Source organism: Triticum dicoccoides, chromosome 3B, assembly GCF_002162155.2.
Source record: "Triticum dicoccoides isolate Atlit2015 ecotype Zavitan chromosome 3B, WEW_v2.0, whole genome shotgun sequence".
Classification (NCBI taxonomy): Eukaryota; Viridiplantae; Streptophyta; class Magnoliopsida; order Poales; family Poaceae; genus Triticum; species Triticum dicoccoides.
Genome location: NC_041385.1, coordinates 526,497,269 through 526,520,625, shown reverse-complemented (window position 1 = coordinate 526,520,625; position 23,357 = coordinate 526,497,269). Strand labels below are relative to the sequence as shown.

Genomic DNA, 23,357 nt, shown 5'->3' with positions numbered 1-23,357 from the left:
TGATGGACCCCTCCGGCAAGGTGTCGGAGAGGGCCTAGATTGATTTTTCGTGGCTACAAAGGCTTGCGGCGGTGGAGCTCCAGATCTAGGATTATTTCTGGTGGTTTTGGTATTTATAGGATTTTTTGGCATCGGTCTCACATCAAGGGGGTCCACGAGGCAGCAACAAGTAGGAGCACCCTCCCGCGGGGTGGGGCGCGCCCCCTACCTTGTCATCGCCTCGGGACTCTTCTGGTCCAACTCTTGTGCTTCGGGGTTCTCTTTTGGTCCATAAAAAATCACCGTAAATTTTCAGCCCATTCCGAGAACTTTTATTTCTCCACAAAAAACGACACCACGATAGTTCTGCTAAAAACAACATTAGTCTGGGTTAGTTCTAATCAAATCATACTAAAACCATATAAATTTGTTGTAAACATGGCATGAATACTTCATAAATTATAGATACGTCGGAGACGTATCAGCCTCCAGTGCCCATCTTCTGCTATATGAAGCCATATGCCCTAGAAGAAAATAAAAGGAAGACTTTTGGGACAAAGCGCCGCCGTATCGAGGGGACATGGGTAGGAGCACTTTTGCTCTCCGGTGGAGCGATTCCGCCGGGGAAACTATCCTCCAGGAGGGGGAAATCGAAGCCATCGACATCACCAATGATCCTCTCGTCAGAGGAGGATCAATCTTCATCAACATCTTTACCAGCACCATCTCATCTCAAACCCTAGTTCATCTCTTGTATTCAATCTTTGTCGCAAAACCTCATATTGGTACCTGTGGGTTGCTAGTAGTGTTGATTACATCTTGTAGTTGATGCTAGTTAGTTTATTTGGTAAAGATTAAATGTTCATATCCTCAATCATATCCAATACACCTCTGATCTTGAACATGAATATGATTTGTAGGACATGGGAGAAGTCTTGTTATAAGCAATCATGTGATGTTGGTATTCGTTTGATATTTTGATGATATGTATGTTGTTGCTTCCTTTAGTGGTGTCATGTGAACATCGACTACATGCCACTTCACCATACTTGGGCCAAAGGGAAGGCATTGTGGAGTAATAAGTAGATGATGGGTTGCTAGAGTGACAGAAGCTTAAACCCTAGTTTATGTGTTATTCCGTAAGGGGCTGATTTAGAACCATATATTTCTTGCCATGGTTAGAATTATCTTAATTCTTCTTTCATAGTTGCGGATGCTTGCGAGAGAGGGTAATCATAAGTGGGTTACTTGTTCAAGTAAGAACAACACCCAAGCACTGGTCCACCCACATATCATATTATCAAAGTAGCGAACGCGAATCAAATAAACATAATGAACGTGACTAGACGACAATTCCCATGTGTCCTCGAGAAAGCTTTGCTTATTACTCCCTCCGTCCCAAAATTCTTGTCTTAGATTTGTCTAAATACGGATGTATCAAGTCACGTTTTAGTATTAGATACATCCGCATCTAGGAAAATCTAAGACAAGAATTTTGGGACAGAGGGAGTATAAGAGAATATCCAGCTTGCCCTTTGCTATAAAAAGGATTGGGCCACCTTGTTGCACGTTGTTACTTGCTACAAATTATCCTTCTACAAAACTATCTGTTGCCCTTACTTTCAGTGCTTGCAGAAAATACCTTGCTAAAAACCGCTTATCATTTCCTTATGCTCCTCGTTGGGTTCGACACTCTTACTTATCGAAAGGACTACGATTGATCCCCTATACTTGTGGGTCATCAGCGAGTAAAACCTAAATGTCTTTGGAGCATCTACCGCCGAGGGCCTCAAACCCGTCTCAAACGCCCGGGCGGACTGACCGGTCACAAAAAACTAACCCACCCGGGCGCCTCAAGTCATACTCAAATGCCCGATTTGTCCGACGCCCCTCATATCCAGCCCAAATATGGGGCGGCCTCCATGCGCCGGGCACGTCCGCCACATCAGCCCAGCCCACCCCGACCCCACATATATCCCCTCTAATGAACCCTAGACCTCCAATCCACTCTCTCCGCCCTCTCCTCTTCCCAATACATCCTCTCCACTTCCCAAACAGTCCTCTCCTCTTCCCAAACAGTCCTCTCCTCTTCCCAATATGTCATTCCCTCTTAACAATCCAATCCATGGTGGACGACCGCAACAGCTCCAACTCCAATGGCAACAAGAGCGGTCGCTCTCTGCATTGATTTGCGTTGCACCCGTCTAGATCACGGCGACAGCTGCGAGGTGCAGTCAAGGAGCAACGGGACATCCCTTCGCCCGCCGTCATAGTGCGGGCGATGTTGTCGGGCCATCCCGTCCAACACATAGGTGTTGGGAAACATAGTAGAAAACAAAAAATATATTACCCTACGATCACCCAGGTACAATATGAAGATGCATATAGGGTTTGGATCAACGATTGTTACTGACTCCAGAGCATCGAAAGTAGATGAGCCTGTGTAGATCGTACTTGGAGTCCCTTGAACCCTTGATGACGATCTTGCAAAGTGCCCTTGAACGAACCCTCGAACAAAAGACCGAAAGCACGACCTCTCTACTTGGTTGCAAGCGTACGGTCTTCACAATCTAGCAGCGCTTCACCGTCCAGAGCTTTCGTCGTCGGAGAATTAGAGGGAGAAGATTAGAACCACACTGAGCTTCTAATTATGAGGATTAGAGGAACTAGGTCTAGGTATAATCAGATCAACTAGGATCAATTATAACTAGAACTAGATGTACTAGAGGAGACTCCAAAACTTGTGTGTCCCAAAGGGCAAAATCCTCTAGTATATATATGTTAGAGGGGAGAGGAGGGGCTGCCACCAAGGAGGGAATGCCCCTCCTTGGTGCACTGACCGGGGGGAGGGGGGAATACTCCCCCACTCCAATTCGGCCTTCTCACTTGGAAAAGTGGGGAGCCTTTCCTATTGGGCCATGGTGGCCCATTATTCCTTCCAACACTTGGCCTTTTAAGGCCCGTTGATATTAAATTAAATATAAAAGCCTTCTAACAATTAATAGAGCATGTATTATTAATTTAACATCACCGGAAACATTTTACACCTATATATTATTTACCGGGAATACCCGGTATTCCCCGATAAGCTCTGAAACCCTTCGGGTGATCCTTAAATGCTTCCGGTTCCTCTTGAAACTATTCCAAATATTAATGAAAAAATTCCACAAATAAATCCTCGATACTCTCATACTACTAACACTCAGAAGATCATAATTACCTTAAGCTTGTGACCCCGTATGTTCAGTAAATCATAGACATGAACTAAACTCCTTTTTTCAATGATCGATAGCGGAACCGTGGACGTCCATATTGATCCCTATGGTTACACGAATGACATTCGAGTGAACGTTTGGTCATCATGTGATTTTCCCTTTGCCTCGCGATACTTTACAAAACCCAAGGTGAATATATAGGTATCCTCTTGAGTCATACACATGCTCACTTTACTGGTCTCCTCGTTACCGGTTTTCTTCTTCTTTCTCGCTGTCATGTTCCGGCATCCCCGTGATGTTATGACATGTGTCTGGTCAGACGATGATGGGTGCCTTCACACCAAGAGGGCCCTAACAATATCTCTCTCCATCGTCGGAGGAGTAAATTTCTTTCTCGAGCTATCGCGTCCCTTGTCAAACTTTTTGATGAACCTGTAAGATCTCATTATGATCACCATGTTACAGATGACGTTTGAGCAAACTCAAAGCTCATCGTACGGTAAGAAGTGACTACGATACTCTCATAGTCTAAGGAACTAAAACACATGTTAACACTATGTTAACATAGTGTTAACACTATGTGTTATAGCGAAGAATCAGGTTGTAGTCGAAAACAGATTCATGGACAAAAACAAGAGCCTAAAGATATACCCGTTATCAACTAGCGGGTTTTGGCTCCCGCTCGCTCCCACGCCGGTGACCACTCCGGCCCTGGCGTCCACCGCCCTCGGTGTCGGCCACTCCGACCACGCCACCCAGCATGCTGCCATGGCTTCCTCCCCCTTCCCCACCGCCATCGGGCGCTCCTGCGAGGACCGTTGGCTTGAGTCCAGCCCCTCCTCCGCGGGATCTCCGCTCTCCTACCGCCAGGCCTTGTGCCGCTCCCCTGCTCCGGCGCCCAGCGGGTCGTCCCCACCGTCGCTGGCGTGGCCCTCGCCCTCCCCTCCAGCTGCGATCCCCTTGCCGCCTGCCGCTCGTCCCCCTGTCCGCTCTGAGATCTGCCGGGTGTCGACGGGCGGGGACGATGCACATGATGCGTGGCAGGTCGCTCGGGGCTGCAAGCACCCACGCCCACGTGAACCCCGCCACCAGCGCCGGGGCGCCGAGGCTCAGCTTCGCCCCCACCCCTCCTGGCTGCGTGCGAGGGACTGCCCGCGCTGCCTCGACAACGGCCACCCTCTCTCTGAGTGCCGGAAGGACATCCGCTGCGCGCGTTGCCGATTCTTCGGCCACATCGCCAAGCACTGCTCTCTCCCTCATGCTGCCCCTTCCTCCTCTGACGAACATTCCCCCCTCCGCTCTGGCGCCGTGTTCCTTCCCCAGCTGCGGTCGTCGGCCGCCCTGCGTCGGCTGGCTCGGCGGCTACCACCCGCTCCTCGTCCGGGCTGCTTACGCCCGCGTCCTCCGGGCAAGCATGCACCGGCTGCCAGCGCCTCTCGTCGCCCTCCCCCGTGCCTTCTGGGTGGACTGCGATGGGCCATGAGGTGGTTCCCTTGCCGTGTCCTCTGCGCCTGTGGTGTCCTCACGCCCCTCCTCGTCAGCCTCGATCGGCTCCTCCGTCGCTACCCCGCTCTCCGATCACCCTGCCTTCCGCCCTGCCGCAGTTGTCTGCTACCTACCCCGCTCCCAGGAGGTCATTGATGCCAAGCGCGCTCTGGAGCGCGCAAAGCTAGTCATAGTCGTAGGCCGGCGCACTGGTGTTTCATGCGAAGAGATCGCCGATGCCTTCGCTCCCAGTGCGGCCTCGCCGACGGAGACTTCTCGGTCCACCATCACGCTCCGGAGGACTTCCACGTCTACTTCACTGATCCCGCGCTCCGCGCTTGCATCGCCACCAGCCGGGTGCGCACGCCTCGATTTCACCTCATCTTCCATCCCTGGGGCCGGGCGGCAGGCTCCGAGCCGGTGAAGGCCCTGTTCCTCATCTCGTTGGAACTATTTGGTGTCCCGGACCATGCTTGGCATCGTTCCGCCACCAAGACCTTGCTCTCCCCGTTCTGCAAGATTGAGCACCTTGCGCCTGAGACCAGGAGCATGTCCGACATGTCTGTCTTCAAGCTCACGGCTTGGACCATCAACCCCGACGTGATCCCGTGCTCCTCCGAGCTGCTCGTCCAAGATGATGACGCGATGGACCTCAACGCCGACCCTGACCGTGCTGAGCGCGTTGTGCTTGGGCTTGGAATCGGCGCCGAGCTCTCCCCCACTGGCCGCAGCAGCACGACTTCCCTCCCGCCCATCCGGACAACATGCGCCCTCCTCCTTGTCGCGATGATCACCGGCGTGGACGCCGCCGGACGCACGCGCCTCCGCCATGCCGCGTGTGTGCCGGGATCCTGGGGGCCCACCCTGGGAATCTCCCACCTTTTGACTGGGTCCCCGTGCGTCAAAGGCTGGGGCGCCTCGCCAGCCCGCCACCTGCCGCTGGGACCCACCTGTCCACTCCTTTGCAATCCTGTGAGACCCAGGGGGCCCGGGGACGTGCGTGTTTTGAACGCCCCAGTCGCAACCGTGTCTTCTCCGGCAAGTATCATGTATCCTACCGTTGTGCCTCTCCTGACAGCGCCTGTCGCCAACTGCCCTCCCACCCCGCCCCTCGGATCCCGCGCTGATCCTGCTTGGTGCGGATTGGTTGGCCGACTCGGCCTCAGATGCCCCGCCTGTCTCGGCCCCAGCCTCGGGTGCCGCTTTTGGTGCGCTTCGGATCCCTGTGGGCGACGTGCATGATTCCATCACGTCCCTAGGCCCGCGCCCACCCCTCTGCTGCATGGCGTGCTTGTCGCCACCCCGCACACTGTGTCATGCATGGCGATCGTCCCATCGCCTGCTGTTTCCCACCCCGGCCCCAGGTCAAGTTCAACCCCCTGCTACTGTTCCGGCGCTTTTGCCCAACCCGGAGCCAGCTATGGCCATGGTTGATGACCTAGCCATCTAGCCCATGCAGTCAGCCACAAACGACGCCCCCTCGCCTCCTTTATCAACGCTATCTCTGTCAAGGCCTCCTCCCTTCTACTTGCCCCTAAGCCGCGACGTAGACGGAAGGAACTCCCGGCAAATTTCATGCCACGTCGTAGCTTTCGGATTGCTCGTGCCGATCTTGGTCTTAGCTCGGAGATGAAAGCAAAACGAGTTCTCCTCTGGCTCCTTGGCCTTATCGAGGATGACGATTATCCTATCTCCAATGACATTCTCGACAAGTATGCCCTCTTCTTCGAGCAGCCGCTGGTCGTGGATGTCCTTCAGGCCTTCGCGGACTTCTTTGGATGGCAGCTACCGGCAGCGCTGCTTGCGACCACACGTGCGACAAGCGCGCAGCTCATCGAGGCTTAGCGTTGATGGGCTTGTAACTCCAACGGCTTTACCAATTTTTCATGGATTGCAACCTTAAAGCTATTTTCTGGAACGTCCGCAGTCTTAACTCCGGTGCCAAGTGAACGGCCGTCGGCAGCGTGATCATCGCTGCCGCCCCTTCCATCGTTTGTCTTCAAGAGACGAAACTTGCGCTTGTCACCAATTCCATTGTGCTCGACACGCTTGGTCCCCTCTTCGAGGATTACTTCTTCCTCCCCGCAACTGGCACCCGTGGGGGCATCTTGCTTGCCTGGCGATGATCGGACCTCTCCCTCTCAAATCCTCTCATCGGCACGCACCCTATCACGGCTCTTGTTACCCCTTCGGCTGGGGATGGCCACTGGTGGCTCACCGGGGTCTACGGGCCACAAGATGATGAGGCCAAGCTCGAGTTCCTGGCCGAGCTGCATGACGTGTGTGAGTCCCGCATAGGCCCGTGGCTTCTCGACGGCGACTTCAACATGATTGTCTCGGCGGCTGAGAAGAGCAATGCCAATCTCAACCACCATGTCACAGGTAGATTTCGACGTTTCATTGCCGATGAGGAGCTCCATGACTTGTACATGCACGGCCGCCGCTACACTTGGTCTAACGAGCGCGACAACCCGACCCTGGTCCGCAACGACCGCATCCTCTATACCACTGGATGGGAGATCGCCCACCCTCATTGCCTCCTACAGCGCCACTCTTTGGTAGCCTCGGATCATTGACCGCTCTTGATCGACTGTGTGGCGCGGCCACTGGGTGCTAGGCACTTCCATTTCGAGAGATTCTGGCCAAAGCTTGACGGCTTCCATGAGGTGGTCTCCAAGGCTTAGACATCCATTCCGCCTGACGCCGACCCTTTCAGAAGGATCATGACACGTCTCAAGGTGACGTCTCGTCGGCTCCAGCGCTGGAGTGCGCGCACGATTGGCAATGTTTCCTTGCAGCTCAAGGTCGTGCGGGAGCCATTGCGCGTCTAGATACGGCGCAAGACTTGAGGCCTCTCTCCCACCTTGAGACTTGGCTACCCAAAAAATCAAGGCCTCGTACCTCGGCCTCGCTTCTCTCGAGAGATCCATCGCACGGCAGCGCGTGCGCCTTTCATGGCTGCGTAGCAACGATGCCGCGCTCTCCTACTACAAAGTCCATGTGGCCCATCGCAAACAATGCAACGTCATGACAGGCCTCCTGGTTGGCTCCATGATTGTCACTGATCATGACGCCATGGTTGACGCCGCCTTCGACCACTTCTCCAAGGTTCTCGGCACCACCGTCGAGCGCGATATCACGCTTGATCTTCAGGCTCTCCAAATGCTGCGATTCAACTTGCTCGAGCTTGATGCACCATTCACCCACGACGAGATCTGGGCCACCATCAAAAGACTGCCGGCCGGCAAGGCGATCGGCCCCGATGGCTTTACCTCTGAGTTCCTTCTTGCTTGCTGGGACACGATCAAGCATGACTTCCGTGAAGCCTTCGACAAGCTATACTCCATGAACGGCAGAAGCTTCCAAAAGCTCAACAAGGCATTACTCACGTTGCTCCAAAGCGCGCGGACGCGAGATCACTCTTTGACTACCGGCTGATTAGTCGCATCCATACCTTCGCCAAGCTTGCCGCGAAGCTGCTCTCCCTGAGGTTGGCGCCTCACCTCGGATCCTTGGTTTCTACCAACCAAAGTGCATTCATCGGAGGACGGGCATCCACGACAACTTCATGCTCATCTAGCAGACGACCCGTCTCCTCCACAACCTCAAGGCGCCGTGTATGCTCCTCAAACTTGACATCGCGCGGGCCTTCGACGGTGTGTCTTGGCCATTTCTCCCGCATGTTCTGACTCACCTTGGCTTCGGACCTCGATGGCGCGAGTGGATCTCTATCTTACTCTCTACGGCCTCGACGAGAGTGCTCATCAACGGTCATCCAGGCCCACCGATTGATCATGCCCATGGCCTGCGACAGGGCGACCCGGTCTCTCCCATGCTCTTCACGATTGTGATCGACGTCCTCAACACTATGCTGCTGCGTGTTGTGGATCTCGGCCTCCTCCATTGCCTTACTTCTTGGCATACGACATCGAGCATATCTCTCTACGTGGACGACGTTGTCGTCTTCTGCCACCCGGATAGCCACGACATTGCTACCGTGCGCGGCCTCCTCCAGGTGTTCGGCAAGGCTTCCGGTCTTTAACAAATGCTCGGCGACCCCAATCCAATGCACGGACGACCACATCACCACGATCGCCTCCGAGATGCAGTGTCGCGTGGCCCACTTCCCCATCACTTACCTGGGACTGCCCCTTGCCGTCCGCAAGACCAACTCGAGGAGCCTAGAGCCGATCTTCGCCAAGCTCTGCCGCAAGATTTCTACCTCGCGTGCCTTCATGCTCTCCCATGGTGATCGCCTCGCTCTCGTGCACCATGTCCTCTGCGCCATCCCCACGCATTTCCACACGGCCATCGCCTTCAACAAGACGGCCATCAAGAAGGTGAACCGGATAATCCGCGGATTCCTTTGGGCTGGCCACAAGGAGGCCAATGGAGGCCAATGCCGTGTCAACTGGTAACGCGTGTCCCGCCCCATCTCTCTCGGCGGGCTTGGCATTCGTGACATCTATCGCGTGGGCCTATCTCTGCGCGTTCGTTGGCTCTGGCTCCAACGCACGAACCCCTCGTGGCCATGGAGTCACCTTCCCCTTCCCCACGACGCCGACGCGAACGCCATCTTTCGCGCCTCCACCAGTTGGCCGGGTGACATGTGCCGCTTCTGGACCGATCACTGGATCAACGGCAGATCCGTGGCTGAGATTGCCCCCTCATCTACGCGCTCGTTCCGCGCCGCCTCCGCAAAGTTCGCTGTGTGCGCGACGGCCTCCATCCCCGCTCCTGGGTCCAAGACATTCGAGGTGCGCTTGGCCTAGTGGCCATGGTCCAATACATTCACCTATGGCGCCAGGTGCGCCATACGCCGCTCACCACCACGCCAGACATGCTTTCCTGGCACTGGACCGCAACGTGCTCGGCGAGCTCCTGCTACAAGGCGCTTTTCTTTGGCGTGTGCGAAGATCCTCACTGGCGCCTCACCTGGCGGCCATGGGCGCCTCTTCGCGTCAAATTCTTCCTCTGGCTTGCCAAGCAAGACCGCTGCTAGACCGAGGAGCGCCTCGCCCGCCACGGCCTGTCTCATGAGGATACATGCGCGCAATGTGACCAAGAGTCCGAGTCCATGCATCATCTCCTCACTGCCTGCTCATTCGCCCGGCAGGTGTGGCATGAGATCCTCGGATGGGCTCGCATGGCCGTCGACCTTCCAAATGCCGCCGCCCCCTTGCAAACCTGGTGGCCCTCCTGCCTCGACCGCTCGCCGGCCCCCGTGCGGAATGGCCTTTCCTCCCTCATCATCCTGACGGTGTGGTGGATCTGGAAACACCGTAACGCTTGCGTCTTTGATAGAGCCATCCCTTCGCTCACCCTCCTCACCGACACCATCAAGGACGAGGCACATCTATGGGCCAAGGCTGGCACCAAAGGGCTACTTAACATCATTCCTGGCGCATAGTTTCTAGTCCAGACAGTTAGGGCCGAGCAGACCCCTTGTTCTAGTTTGCTCCAACGCTTGTGTACCATGCCTCCAGCATACATGGCCTTGTATGAGTTGTAATCTCATGCTACATTCTCCTTCTATCAATACAAAGATACGCATCTTGCGTATTCGCGGAAAAAAAACTATGTGTTATAGTAATTGACTTATGACGATATTATCTTCAAGTATAACTAACAAGTTTGGGTCGATTCAATATGGTCGTTCTTCTAACGTCACACTCGCAATGTTGTTTTGAGACTATTGTTACACTTAATGATATGTCAAGATCTGGAAAACATGATCATGAACAACACTTAAGCTAGTCTTAAAGATGGGACTAGGAATCTTATTTTACCATTTATCGTTCTACACGTGCATATGAGTTTTCACTGAATCGCATATTTCACTATCATAGCAGTTATAGCATCGAATATAAACTCTTAACCATGAACATGGAAATATAATAATACAACATTATTGTCTCTATGGCGTATTTTCCACAGACTCCCACTCACACTAAGTCAATGTTAAACTCTTAATCATGAACATGAAAATGTAATAATATAATATTATTTTGAAACGGAGGGTGCAGCAGCGAGGAGAGCGCTGCTGCACTACCTGCCTGCCTGCCGGCGAGTCATATCTAAAAACCTAAAGGCCATGAAATCCTGACCGCGACAACTTGTCCATGAAATCCTAACCAACACCCTACGCCATAATCTAGCAGTACAGAGAAAAGAAAGAGAAAATGCCATCTCTCTAACAAACGTCGCTGGTAAAGGCACGCGCGTCCTATCTACCTAGCTGTCTAGCTACATTTATAGATTACTAAATAGCGACGCTAAATCTAGGAGACTATGATTAAATTAATTGATTAGAGGTTGGCAGCATGATAACATAATCTGCATATGGATAAGTTGTGGGCTACCATAAAACAAGTTACTAGCAGTAGGCAGAATCCTGCCTAATCTCAGCTTTTTTTTTAGAAAAAGAGGATGACCCCTGGCCTCTGCATCTGAACGATGTATACGGCCATTTTATTAATTATTCTTACAAGATCTTACAAAGTAATATTATAGTAAGACTAAAACCGCCGTCTGAGCAACAAACTGTCACTACATCTATCCAGTTAAGGAAGGGGCAGCCAGGTCTGTCTAAACTAAAACTAGCAGGCAGATTCAGCCACGACTTGGGAAACCGGTGCTCCAATCAGACGGTGCTCGATGCCCGGCCCTGCGTCGATGGTGTGCACCGCAGGAGCAGTATGCTTTCCGGCCGCACCCCCATGCACATGCACATGGACATCGGCCGGGCTAAAAGTAGCTTTCCGCCGATGAGTACGCGCTTCACTTCATTCACAAGTGACACCAGACTTTTTATTCCTCATGCCTACCCTTTTGCCTTCACATTCTGCGACTCGAGTCTGCACCGTACCCTGCCGCTTGCCATAAGCTGACAAATGGGTAGGAACATGTGTACATGCAGTGTGCTGGGAATTGAACTGGTCATGGCGGGAACTGTACCACTCTAGGGCATGCATTGTGTGCTTGGCTTCCTTTTTCCTAGAGTAAATTGCTCAAAGCCACCACATTTGTGGCTAGGATACTCCAAAACCACCGCTTTTATCGAAAACTACAAAAAAAACCACCAACTCCGCGGCAAGTGAGTAACAAATCACACTAATTCAAAACTGAGCCGCGTCTAACAGTGGAACTGACGGGTGGGATCCACATGTCAGGCTGATTTGGCATGCCTCCATGGAAAATATGTTGAGGTGGACGATGGCCCCACCAGTCAGCTTCTCATCTATTTTCATCAATTTTTCTTTTTCCACCCAAGTCAATGGCGACTAGAGGCAGCGGCGGTGCAGCCGTAAGTTTGGTCGGCGGTGGGCTGCGAGCTCGAGCTCCACGTCGACGACGGGGCGGCGATGCGCCTCAAGGGAAGGGAGGCGGCGGTGATGGCGCGGGGCGGCGACGCTGCAAGGAGATCTTGCCGGTGGGCGGGGGCGACGGGCGCTGCAATAGCGGGCGCGGGACGGCGGCACTGCAATAGCAGGCACGGTGGCACTGCAAGCGCGGGTGCGGGGCGAGGCCGGCGGGCGCGAGGCGGGCTTGATCCTCGCGTCTAGATCCAGGCGCTCAGTCGCGGGACGAGGCGGGCACGGGGCCGGGCGGGGCTTGGGGCTTACCGGCGAGGCGAGAGCGAGGCAGCCTCACTGCAAGGCGCGAGGCGGAGCTTGCCGGCGGGCGCCCCTCCTTCAGCTCGGCCTCAGCCGCCGCCGGTGCTGGTCAGAAGGGGAGGGAGGGAGAAATTTGAGGAAGAAGGAAGTGCGAGGCAGACAAGTGGGACCCCCATCCACCTCAGCAGGTCAAACTTTGACTAGGAAAAATCTTCGCCACATCAGCCCAGACAGACGGGTCCCACCTGTCAGTTTTGCTATTATACACGGCTCAATATCGAATTAGTGTGATCTGTTACTCACTTGTCGCAGAGTTGGTGGTTTTTTGTAGTTTTCGGCAAAAACGGTGGTTTTGGAGTACCCTAACCACAAATGTGATGGCTTTGAGCAATTTACTCTTTTTCCTACGCGTTGGAGATGCCCTATGTATAACCTTGTCTGCTGTAAGCTGATCTCCGGGAGTCTAGTGGTAGTGTGTAGATTGCCTTTTCTCTTTTTGGATGCGAGATCGGTACTTGACGAGCGAGAACTCATCATGTGTCCTGAGTTGCAAAGATCTCTGCTCCTCGGCCACAAAAAAAGAAGTAGAGAAGGTCAATAACAATCACAAATGGGTTGAGCCCAAGTTTAACCCATCCAAGACACACTTGGAAGAACAGTGCAGAAAGCATCCTAGGCTTCTGAGAGCGGCCCCGGCCGGGGTCCAACCAACCACGCTGCAGCTCCACTGCCATGAACCACCAAGGGTCTACAGCCTGGTCCTTCCTTTACATTACACACGAGCCCAAAAGTTGAGATCATCATGTGATCAAAATCGTGCAGTCCTGATCAGATCTCGGATCCAGCCTACGCACACATGGAATCCTAGACAGACCGCTCGAACCGTGGTCCTAGTCCTACTCTGGCGGATCAGGCATCTACGTATATTCGTAGTAATTTTCTTGGCCATTTCCGGTTAGTATCATGATCCTGCGTGCAAGCACACATGTTTTTCGTTTCCTTCCCCAACGCCAACTGTGAGGAAAGATCACGAAAATCGCCGCCCGTAAAATGCAGCGATCACCACCGTGCATTCATTAGTTGCGCAGACCGGAAAGAAGCCTCACAGTTAGTAAATGTTAAGCTGTCGGTACAACCGTACAGGTCATTTATGATGGGAGAGATGCAATGATTTAAAGTTCCCGTACCGTCGCACGGCCATCCATCAGTTTAAATGGCAACACCAGACATGGGAGGACGGAGTTGTGGGTCAAACGACAGGTCTGATTGCCTGTCCTGAAAGCGAGAAATATGACCGTTCAGAAACATTCAATAATCGCTCAAGCAGCGTAATATTGTACTCCCTTCGTTCACAAGTACTCTCTCTCCGTCCCATAATATAATATAAGAGCGTTTTTGACACTCATGTTATGTTAAAAATATTTTTATATTATGAAACAGAGGGAGTATGAGCATAATTGGTTTGCTATCAACAATTGGCATCACCAATATTTGGCATGCCAACGCTTGGCAAAATCAAAAGTTACCAACATTTGGCAATCTTTTGTGACACTGGCAGCGAAAATTGGCAAGCGATCAATCTCTAGCCAACATTTGGTAATTGCCAAAAATTGACATGCCAACTTTTAGCATCAAACCAGTTATGCTCTATAAGCAAGAGTACCCAATTAGGTAGAAGCAGCTCAACCCACCATGATTATCACAAATTCATGTTATCGGCCTTCGCCAAGGAGGTAATACCCTACTCCTATGATGGTGTTTTTGCTCTTGTACATAGGTTTGGGTCCTCTTTGGGGAGGTAACACTCACAAGAAATTATACAGGTTCAACCCTAAGCCCGGCGCGCTCCTTCTGACGGACGCTGCTTCAATGACGTAACTGCAGACGCAGTTGGGTCATTGACATGTGGGCCAAAGATCCACTGAAGCTCAAAAAATAGTATACATATGTCTCTTGGCGCAGCCGACGGTAAGAAATTTATCTGCTCCCAGCCTGGACGGTCCTTGCTCGATTGGAGGGGTGCAATCCGACTTAAGAAGACACTTGGGCGAACGGTTGCTCGAGGGCGTCTTGGGCTGTAATCTTGACGGGCCTGGGCCTTTGGCTGGGCCATATACTTGGGCCTACCCCGTAGGTATTCCTTCCTCTCAAGTATACATATAACATATCACTCAAAAAAATAGTATACATATAACACTTCTAAAAAAAAGTACACATAAAATTTGCCTAAATAAATGTACATATAACATTGCAATTTGTCTGAAAAAAATATAACATTGCAATTCTATATTTTTCCTATTTCTGGGTTTCGACAGCTCAGTGTACCATACTCGGGTGTCGGCCTAGAAAGAGATACGAACACTACAAGTCCATAACAACTCAGACCAGAACTGTAAACTGAATGTGGCATCTCCATTGAAGTTTTGAGCAAGTAAAGACTAAAGTCGCCGGACAAATGAGATTTACATGATTTACACGAATCCTTCGTGGTCTATGAATTCATTCCTCCCGGATGAAATTAGTCGGCTCGCTCAGAACGTACTTTGGTAGTTCGTATTTGGCACCTGCAGCAGAGTTTCCCAGCCATTGATTTTGGTTCTGAAAGCACAGGACGGTGGAGAAGATGCATGCGATACAAGGATTTTTTTTTACCTCTTTCGTCGTAGCAGAGTGTCATGTCAGAATTTGAGACAATGATGCCAGCACTGTCTACTATGGTTTGCGCAAGAGATAAATCAGCTTCTGCAGCGGCCCGAAGTGCATCCCAGATCTCTGAATGGAAACGGATGGTAGTTTTTAGTTCAAATTAGAATATCTAGTGCTTCTTCAACTGTTTAGTTGTAAGCAAATTAAGAGCGCAATATCAAAAAAACAATAAACATGAATTCCATGCATATGATAAAACAACAGTTCAACATATGGCTCAGACCAACCCTTCGCTCGACCAAACAAACATAAAATATGCTAAATGTTAAGTAGATATTTAAAGAATTTGCACGGTCCATCCCAACAAAGAACCTGCGGCAATGTCCATAGTACAAGGAGATTTGCATCAATAAAATCTACTCCCTCCGTTCACAAATGTAAGATGTTCTACTCCCCCCGATCCATATTAGTCGTCCCTAATTTAGTACAAAGTCGTACTAAATCAGCGACAATTAATATGGATCAAAGGGAGTAACTTATATTTTGAATCGGATGTATTAGACACGTTTTAGTGTGTTTCTTCGCTCATTTCAGCCCATATCTAGTTCATATTGAAATATCCAAAACATCTTATATTTGTGAATGGAGGGAGTACAACACATGCCAACTTCTGTTTGGCTATCCGTTCATATTTGTTTCCTCCTCAAGGACTATAAGTTAACATGTCAAATTTAACATCAACAGTGGACTAAACTAGCAAAACAGCAAATCAACACTATAAGTGTACATGTACTTCAAAAGTTTAATGTAACAAACTGCATACTGATCTAGTACAGATTTCAGTGTACAAATCTGCATTCAGACCATTTAAAAAGAACTGCATACAGATTTAGTAAAGTTAGGTCAAAGTTCAGAGCATGAAAAAGGAACTGGTCCAGCAAGCAGTATAAATCGCTTGCAGATAAATGTTCACAGTACTACAAAGTTGTACAGTACTACAGTACCTTTCTGTCCACCATAGTGAGGAGTAGTGTCCCAGAATTCTTCGCGCATCTGTTTGAGTTGTGCTGGTGTAATTGACTGAGTGTGCTTCCAAGGCTTTGTTTTTTTCAGCTTCTTACTGCTATCTGAGATCAACAAAACAGTCACAGCAAGTAAGCACTGTGTTTATCTTAAACTGAATCAGGCTCATGTTGTTTTAGACACCGCATAAGTATACAAAATAACGGAAGTACACAATTTGGCTTCCAATAACTAATAACAAAGATTTTTAACAAAGCTACTTGTCTAAAAGCCTGTTTCATCAGTGGGTTTGTTTTTCAGAGGCCTGTTTTATATCAGTTAGTAAACGCCCTTCATTTGCTGAACCGTGAAATACAAATTTCATCTTCACCGCCTTGACACATTTCAAGTTTACACCTTGCTGACCAGTTGAAATTCGTGTAACTAATACGAAGGTTGTGCACAATGTCAGTTCATTTAATAACTATTAGAGAAAAGTAGTTGGGCAAGCTCAGTATCCGACGAGGACGTTAAAAGAAACTACATAAGGAAGAGTGTTTCCTTTTGCTATTGTCATCTCACTATCATTTAAACATGCTCACGGACAAACACTGATTTTAAGGACATTTTTTTTTACCAAAACAGACATATTTTCTACTACTGAACCCCCAAAAGTAATGTCTTTCCTCCTACAGTAAAAAAACACGTCACATCTTCAATAATGTTGCTAGGTACTCTGTTCTACGGAGGAATAAATCGACGGTCCCATCACCTTCCTCGATAATTATATCTGTCATACTCACTAATTGGATGTTAAACCTGTTACTCCCTCCGTCCCAAAATTCTTGTCTTAGATTTATCTAGATACGGATGTATCTTACACTAAAACATGAATAGATACATCCGTATCTAGACAAATCTAAGACAAGAATTTTGGGACGGAGGGAGTACTTCACAGTACAAATGGAGAATAGGTCACCTATCAATTGCTTTTTCATAACACACATATCCTCTCTTCCAATAATTGTTCAGTTTGGCCTTTAGAACTTTGCAAATTGCCAACATGAGCAGAACGATCACATATGACCAAATATAACATGGGACATGATACAGCATTCCATAAGCAGCACTAATCCCCCCTCCCTGCTACCTCCAGCTGAATTACCGCAGCGACGCATCATCAATCCAATCTGCTAAGCAACCAACGGCAGGCAGGGCTAAATCGACATAATAGTTACAGGCGCCTTGATCAAGAACCTAGGACACTACTCCGATAGTGGGACCAGATTGCCCAAGATCTCAATCATGAACCCACCTAAGAAAGCATTAACAGAATCGAGATAGACGGAGTGAAAGGAGAGACCGTCAGATTTAGGGGTGGATCCGGCGCAGCCCATGGCGACGGACGATCAGAGGGTCATCGGCGGCCCCCTTCGAGAAGCTCCTGGAAGCGGAGGTGGCTCACGCTTCCGGGCTCTGGACTGCAGGGTCGATGCAGGAGAGGGAGGTGGACTGAAAAGACGAAGGCGGAGCAGGAGTGGAGGATGGACGTGTCAGCCTGTCAGGTTGTGGCTATGCCCTATGCTAGCCAACAAAAACAGGTGCGAGTATAGCTGGTACCCATGCGGTGCTGTTCTTTACCGGGGTCTACTTTTGTATTGTTACAATTTCATTTAAGGGCTCCTCATGCAAATCAGAAGTCAAAGAATATCAAGCTAATCTAGCGAGCTCGTGGACAACTTTGTTTGCTTTTTTGTTATAGCGTTCGAATCTAGTAATAATAAAATCACAAGCATAATGAAAACAATCGTCAAAAATAACCACCGCTGCACCCGCCGACCATCCTCCATCCTTCATGGTATCAATCACATCCAGATTCTCCGAGTTAATAATAAGATGATTGCATCCCGACCTTTTCGTGAGCGATAGTCCGAATTTGAGAGACAAGGCTTCAGTTTAGGTCAAAAGAAGCATCAACATTAAGTTTCAGAAAACCCACTTGAGGGCAAGACCAGCCCCCCCCCCCTTTTTATAGAGGCATTTAGAGAAGAAGCAGTTTATCGGGGTCTACTTGAGTGCACACCTTGGCCAAAATCATTATCTTAACCTTTTAGCGAAAGTTTAGGGCAATTGGACCCCACTTTGTATGTTTAGCCGAATATGATCTTTTTGCTACCGTCATATACATCGGCGATGGGCTACATGGGATACCACCGGGGACAACTGTGGTAAACCCCGGTTCATGCCCCTCAGTCGTGCCTACCGGGCAAAGGGGCTACCACCACTAATCCCGGCGGTAGCCTTCTAACCCTACCGCCAAGGCCGATGACGATAGACCCCATAAAGAGTAAGTGGATGGGGGCCTTGGGTGGGCCACTCACCCACCCATCAACCCTCATTCTTCTTCCTTCTCTAACACCTGAGTTGTTGCCCTACTTAATCTCTCTCCAATCCAAACTCCTCTCAAATCCCTCTCAAATCGATGCCATTTCCTCGGTGAATCGGAGGCATTTCCATGTCTTGAGGTAATATCTCACGCCCCCATGATTTGGTTGGTTGAAATCATCTTATTTGGTGGCATTGTTCACTTTTGGACGAACCCTAGTTTGGATTGAATGGATGTAGAGTTGTATGAGTTTTATGATGTGTAGTAGGCATTATGCTTGTGGTTTATCGCAAGAATAGGGCTAGGGTTAGTGTATGTTTTAAGTAATTCCATGATCTATTGAATATATTAGTTCTGATGTGCTTTTGGATATGATGCATTAGTAATGTCATGATCCATATAATACATTAGACTTGCCGTTGATGCATTGAGTTTCTTGTGTCATTGTTTTTACTTTTTAGATGACGAGACTTGTTAATGTTCATTATTTGGACAACGTGACATTTTTGGGTAATAATACTGACATTGTTGACGGTGAAGAGAAAGCCATGGTATTTAAGACAAATCCTTGTTATGAGGAGGTTGTGGAAAGAGTAAGAGAATTGGATGGCCTTGGATGATGGAATTGAACTAATAGGAAGGTGTGATGTTGGTGTGGGTTCAAGATCTCGATTACCAGGATCTAGTTGCGGACTCAGAAGATAAGTCATTGAATTGTTTGCCACAAACGTCGAAGGTCCTCGATTTGGAATTGACTTAACTGACATGTCTCCTCCCCATGTCATGATATGAGCCTGAGTAGAAGTGTGACACGTATTGGGGATCGGGCGAGGTGTTTGGCCCAAATGCTTCTAGCCAACTGTCAACTAGCCAAGCAAATGCAATTGAGTTGAATGCTAGTGACCAAGTCAATGGAGAAGATGATGGTGTCAATGTGGATCAAGGTTATGATGGTGATAAGTACGAGAAAGAGGATGAGATTCATGCTAACTATATCGGTGACTTAGAGGCCCATGTCGCTCAGGAGGACATGGACCGTGACAGGCCCTGTATGCGTGCCTATGGGTATGACTCAGATGATGATGGTCCGGAGAAAGAATTGGACGAGGATGGGTTAACAAAGAAAGAAAACAATTTTTTTCTCACAGGTGACAGGCCGAGACAAAAGAATACCATTATTTTGTGAGCTTAGGCTGGCCCATAAGGCTATACCACTAAATATACTTGACCCTAGGCCTCTTCCCCTATATAAGGCAAGGCTAGGGTTAGACTAGGTTTGATCAATATAGACCTACGTGATCTTAGCGACTACCATTGTACACCACACCAAAGTTCTCATATGAGGCTATCCATCACCAGTATAATCATAGCAGGAGTAGGGTTTTGCCTCCACCGCGAGGTCCTGAACCTAGGTAATTGCCTCGTGTGAATCCCATCCGGTCTTCCCGGTACGTGTCACACCCCATCGATAGTACCGCCCGTATAATGAACTGACAAAGAAACTCCAAATAAAGTGTGATGGTTAATAAGTCAAAAGGAGAAGAAACTAAATACTAAGTCAACAAAGAAGCCAAGAAGCAAATGATCCCAAGCCTAGAGACCCAACTAGCCAAGCCTCATTCACGAATGGATGAAAAAGAATGGCTCATCGTTAGCCAGGGACAATGTCACGCCCAATATGCGACCCTATCCAAAAGGAACTCAAAGGTCCCACCAAGGATAGACCCGCATATTAAAACGCTTTTGCAAGGTGGATATCATTACATCAACATTACATAATAGATGGGGTTACATACAAGAGGCATACAATGCCACACGAATACAACATCACGATACATAAGAGCATCATCCGACTACGGATGGAACACAAACAGAAACTCAAACGACATCCACCCTGCTAGCCCAGGCTGCCGACCTAGAACCTATCCCCTGATCGAAGAAGCAGAAGAAGAACTCAACGCAAGCAAGCATCGCTCTCGCATCATGATCATCGCATAACCTGTACCTGCAACTGTTGTTGTAGTAATCTGTGAGCCACGAGGACTCAGCAATCCCATTACCATGGGTATCAAGACTAGCAAAGCTTAAAGGGAAAGGAAGGGGTAAAGTGGTGAGGTTGCAGCAGCGACTAAGCATAGTATGGCGGCTAACCAACGCAAATAAGAGCGAGAAGAGAGCAAGCGGAACGGTCGTGAAGCTAGCAATGATCAATAGGTGATCCTGAACTCCTACTTACGTCAATCATAACCCAGAAACCGTGTTCACTTCCCGGACTCCGCCGAAAAGAGACCATCATGGCTACACACGCGGTTGATGCGTTTTAATTCGGATCTGGTGTCAAGTTATCTACAACCGGACATTAACAAATTCCCATCTGCCCATAACTGCGGTCACGGCTTTCGAAAGTTTATACCCTGCAGGGGTGTCCTAACTTAGCCCATGATAAGCTCTCGCGATCAACGAAGGATATTCCTTCTCCCAGGAAGACCCGATCAGACTCGGAATCCCGGTTTACAAGACATTTCGACAATGGTAAAACAAGACCAGCAAAGCCGCCCGATGCGCCGACAATCCCGATAGGAGCTGCACATGTCTCGTTCTCAGGGCAACACCGGATGAGACATCCTACGAGTAAAACCAAACCTCGAGTTTCCCCAAGGGGGCCCCGCAGTCTACTCGGTTCGAACCAACACTTAGACAAGCACTGGCCCGGGGGGGCGAAAAATAAAGATGACCCTCGGGTTAATTACTCCCAAGGGAAATGTAGGTGGTGGTGAGGCAAATGGTAAAACCAATGTTGGGCCTTGCTGGAGGAGTTTTATTCAAAGCGAACTGTCAAGGGGGTCCCATAAATCACCCAACCGCGTAAGGAACATAAAATCCGGGAACATAACACCGGTATGATGGAAACTAGGGCGACAAGAGTGGAACAAAACACCAGGCATAAGGCCGAGCCTTCCACCCTTTACCAAATATATAGATGCATTAATTAAATAAGAGATATTGTGGTATCCCAACAAAATCCTGTCCACCATGAAGAAATCTTCAACTTCACCTGCAACTAGCAACGCTATAAGAGGGCTGAGCAAAGCAGTAACATAGCCAAGCAACGGTTTGCTAGGAAGGGTGTCAAAGGTTAGAGGTTCATGGCAATTTGGGAGGCTTGACGAGCAAAAGATAAGGTAACGCAGCAAAGCGATAGAACGAAGCAACTAGCATAGCAATGATAGTAGTGAGATCCAGGGTAGCGCTCATCTTGCCTGAAATCCCGCAAGGAAGAAGAACGAGTCCATGAAGAAGACGAACGGATGAAGCCACGAAGACGAGCCAAGCTTAGACGAACGAATCCTCACGATCGCAACGAAAACGGGAACTATTAAGAAGAAGCACACAACATGGTAAACACACCACATAGACAAGACATGATGCACAACAAGCATGATGCATGACAAAGCTACATGAAGCTACTCATGGCAAAAGATGATGCGAACAAGAGCAACACATCAAGGCAAGTTTAAATGAGGCCGGGAACAACATATAACGATTCCGGTAAGTCCTCATATGCAAATTTCGAAATTGGTCCAGATCTGAATAAACCTTATGTTCAAGTTGTTAAACAGCAAGTTAAAGAGCACCAAGAGGATCTACGCGAAATTCTAGTCAAGTTACATATGAAGTTCATTAGATTCGGAGCTACGGCCTAGAAGATATGAGCAAAACAAGTTAAACATGGCATTGATGGAAAATGCATTCAAACATCAAGCAAACACACCAAAACAAGGATGCAACATGATAATATGAAACTACATGCAAAATCAAGCAAGTTTCATATAGAGCACACTCAAAACGGAGCAATGGTGCAACACATACACTCTATACAAGACACTAGATCACTGATGGAGCGCGTTGCCGCGCCCATTAATTTGTACACTATAGTGTCAGTGAATGATGCAAGTATATGAAAAGAGAAGCCATGTTACTTTGGAGTCAAATTGGCATGAAGTAATATCTATATATTTGTTATTACTTTTGAAGTGATACATTTCATATAAGAAATAGAGAGTTATTATTTGAACGTTATGTTTGTATGGTGGTGAGCTAGTATAAGGGAGAATACATATTATTATGTCGACACATGTCATCGTTCCCCTGTTCAATCAACTTTTATTAATATTACCTGGTTTTGCAGTGGTGATTCAGTACTGTATTGGACCATAGTTGTAGATGTACCGTGTTAGTGATCACAATCTGAGTATAATGCAGCCCTTTATTCTTATATTTCGATCTTGTGCTACCATTTGAACGGTTCAACGCACCATCATTTTTTATCCGCTTGTCAGTATAATCACTAATCTATACTGCCTATTAGCTCATGGTATCAAGCACATACCGGTGTTCTTCATCTGTCATGTGCCGCTTGATCTATTATACTCTGAACTCTGACGGTTATACAGATATGAGATCCTTCCGGGAAGTATTTTGGCCAGATATGAGATCCTCATCTTGCGTAATCAACAATGTAATATTGTTTTGATACCTGCAGGAGAATACCAATCAACGGTCTCATACTTCAGATGAAGAATGTCAATTTTGAAGATCACCTACCGCGGACATCAAATCAGAATTAAGGAAAACTCCAAGTGAGCCTCACGCTAGTGCACAAAATTGTGAAAATGACAGATAAGAACTGATATGTGAGTATCAGTGAAGAAAATATCTTCAAAGAGAAGACTGTAACCTGCACTGTCCTCATGGTGTAACAACGACCCCAGAAAGGCAGAGAAAGAGGCTTGCATCCTCTGGTGTGCATCATCGCTATTCACTTCCTCGGTTGCGGCGGCCTTGAGTCTGGAGCATTTTTTTTCAAGAAGAGTCTGCAGCAGAGGTCAGGACTCGCGAGCCCTCTCAAATCCACCCAGCCCCCAGCACGTTCCGTAAATCAAATCTGAAAGATAGCATTAAGAAAATTGGACGCGCGCCTTGTGTACCTTCTTTCCACTTGTTCATCTCCCGAAGTGGGAACGGCGG

The 23,357-nt window shown here is 48.9% G+C and overlaps 1 protein-coding gene across 1 annotated transcript; it reads right to left on the bottom strand.

Annotated features, from left to right (window-relative positions):
• Positions 1-14,496: 14,496 nt before the first annotated feature.
• LOC119276894 (ubiquitin domain-containing protein 2-like) lies at positions 14,497-17,509 on the bottom strand. The gene is made up of 4 exons (XM_037558065.1): positions 17,307-17,509; positions 15,946-16,068; positions 14,948-15,067; positions 14,497-14,859 (listed from the first exon to the last, which is right to left on the bottom strand). Exons 1-4 carry the CDS (start codon positions 17,338-17,340, stop codon positions 14,795-14,797), a joined length of 342 nt encoding a protein of 113 aa, XP_037413962.1. The 5' UTR covers positions 17,341-17,509; the 3' UTR covers positions 14,497-14,794.
• Between the last annotated feature and the right edge of the window lie 5,848 nt (positions 17,510-23,357).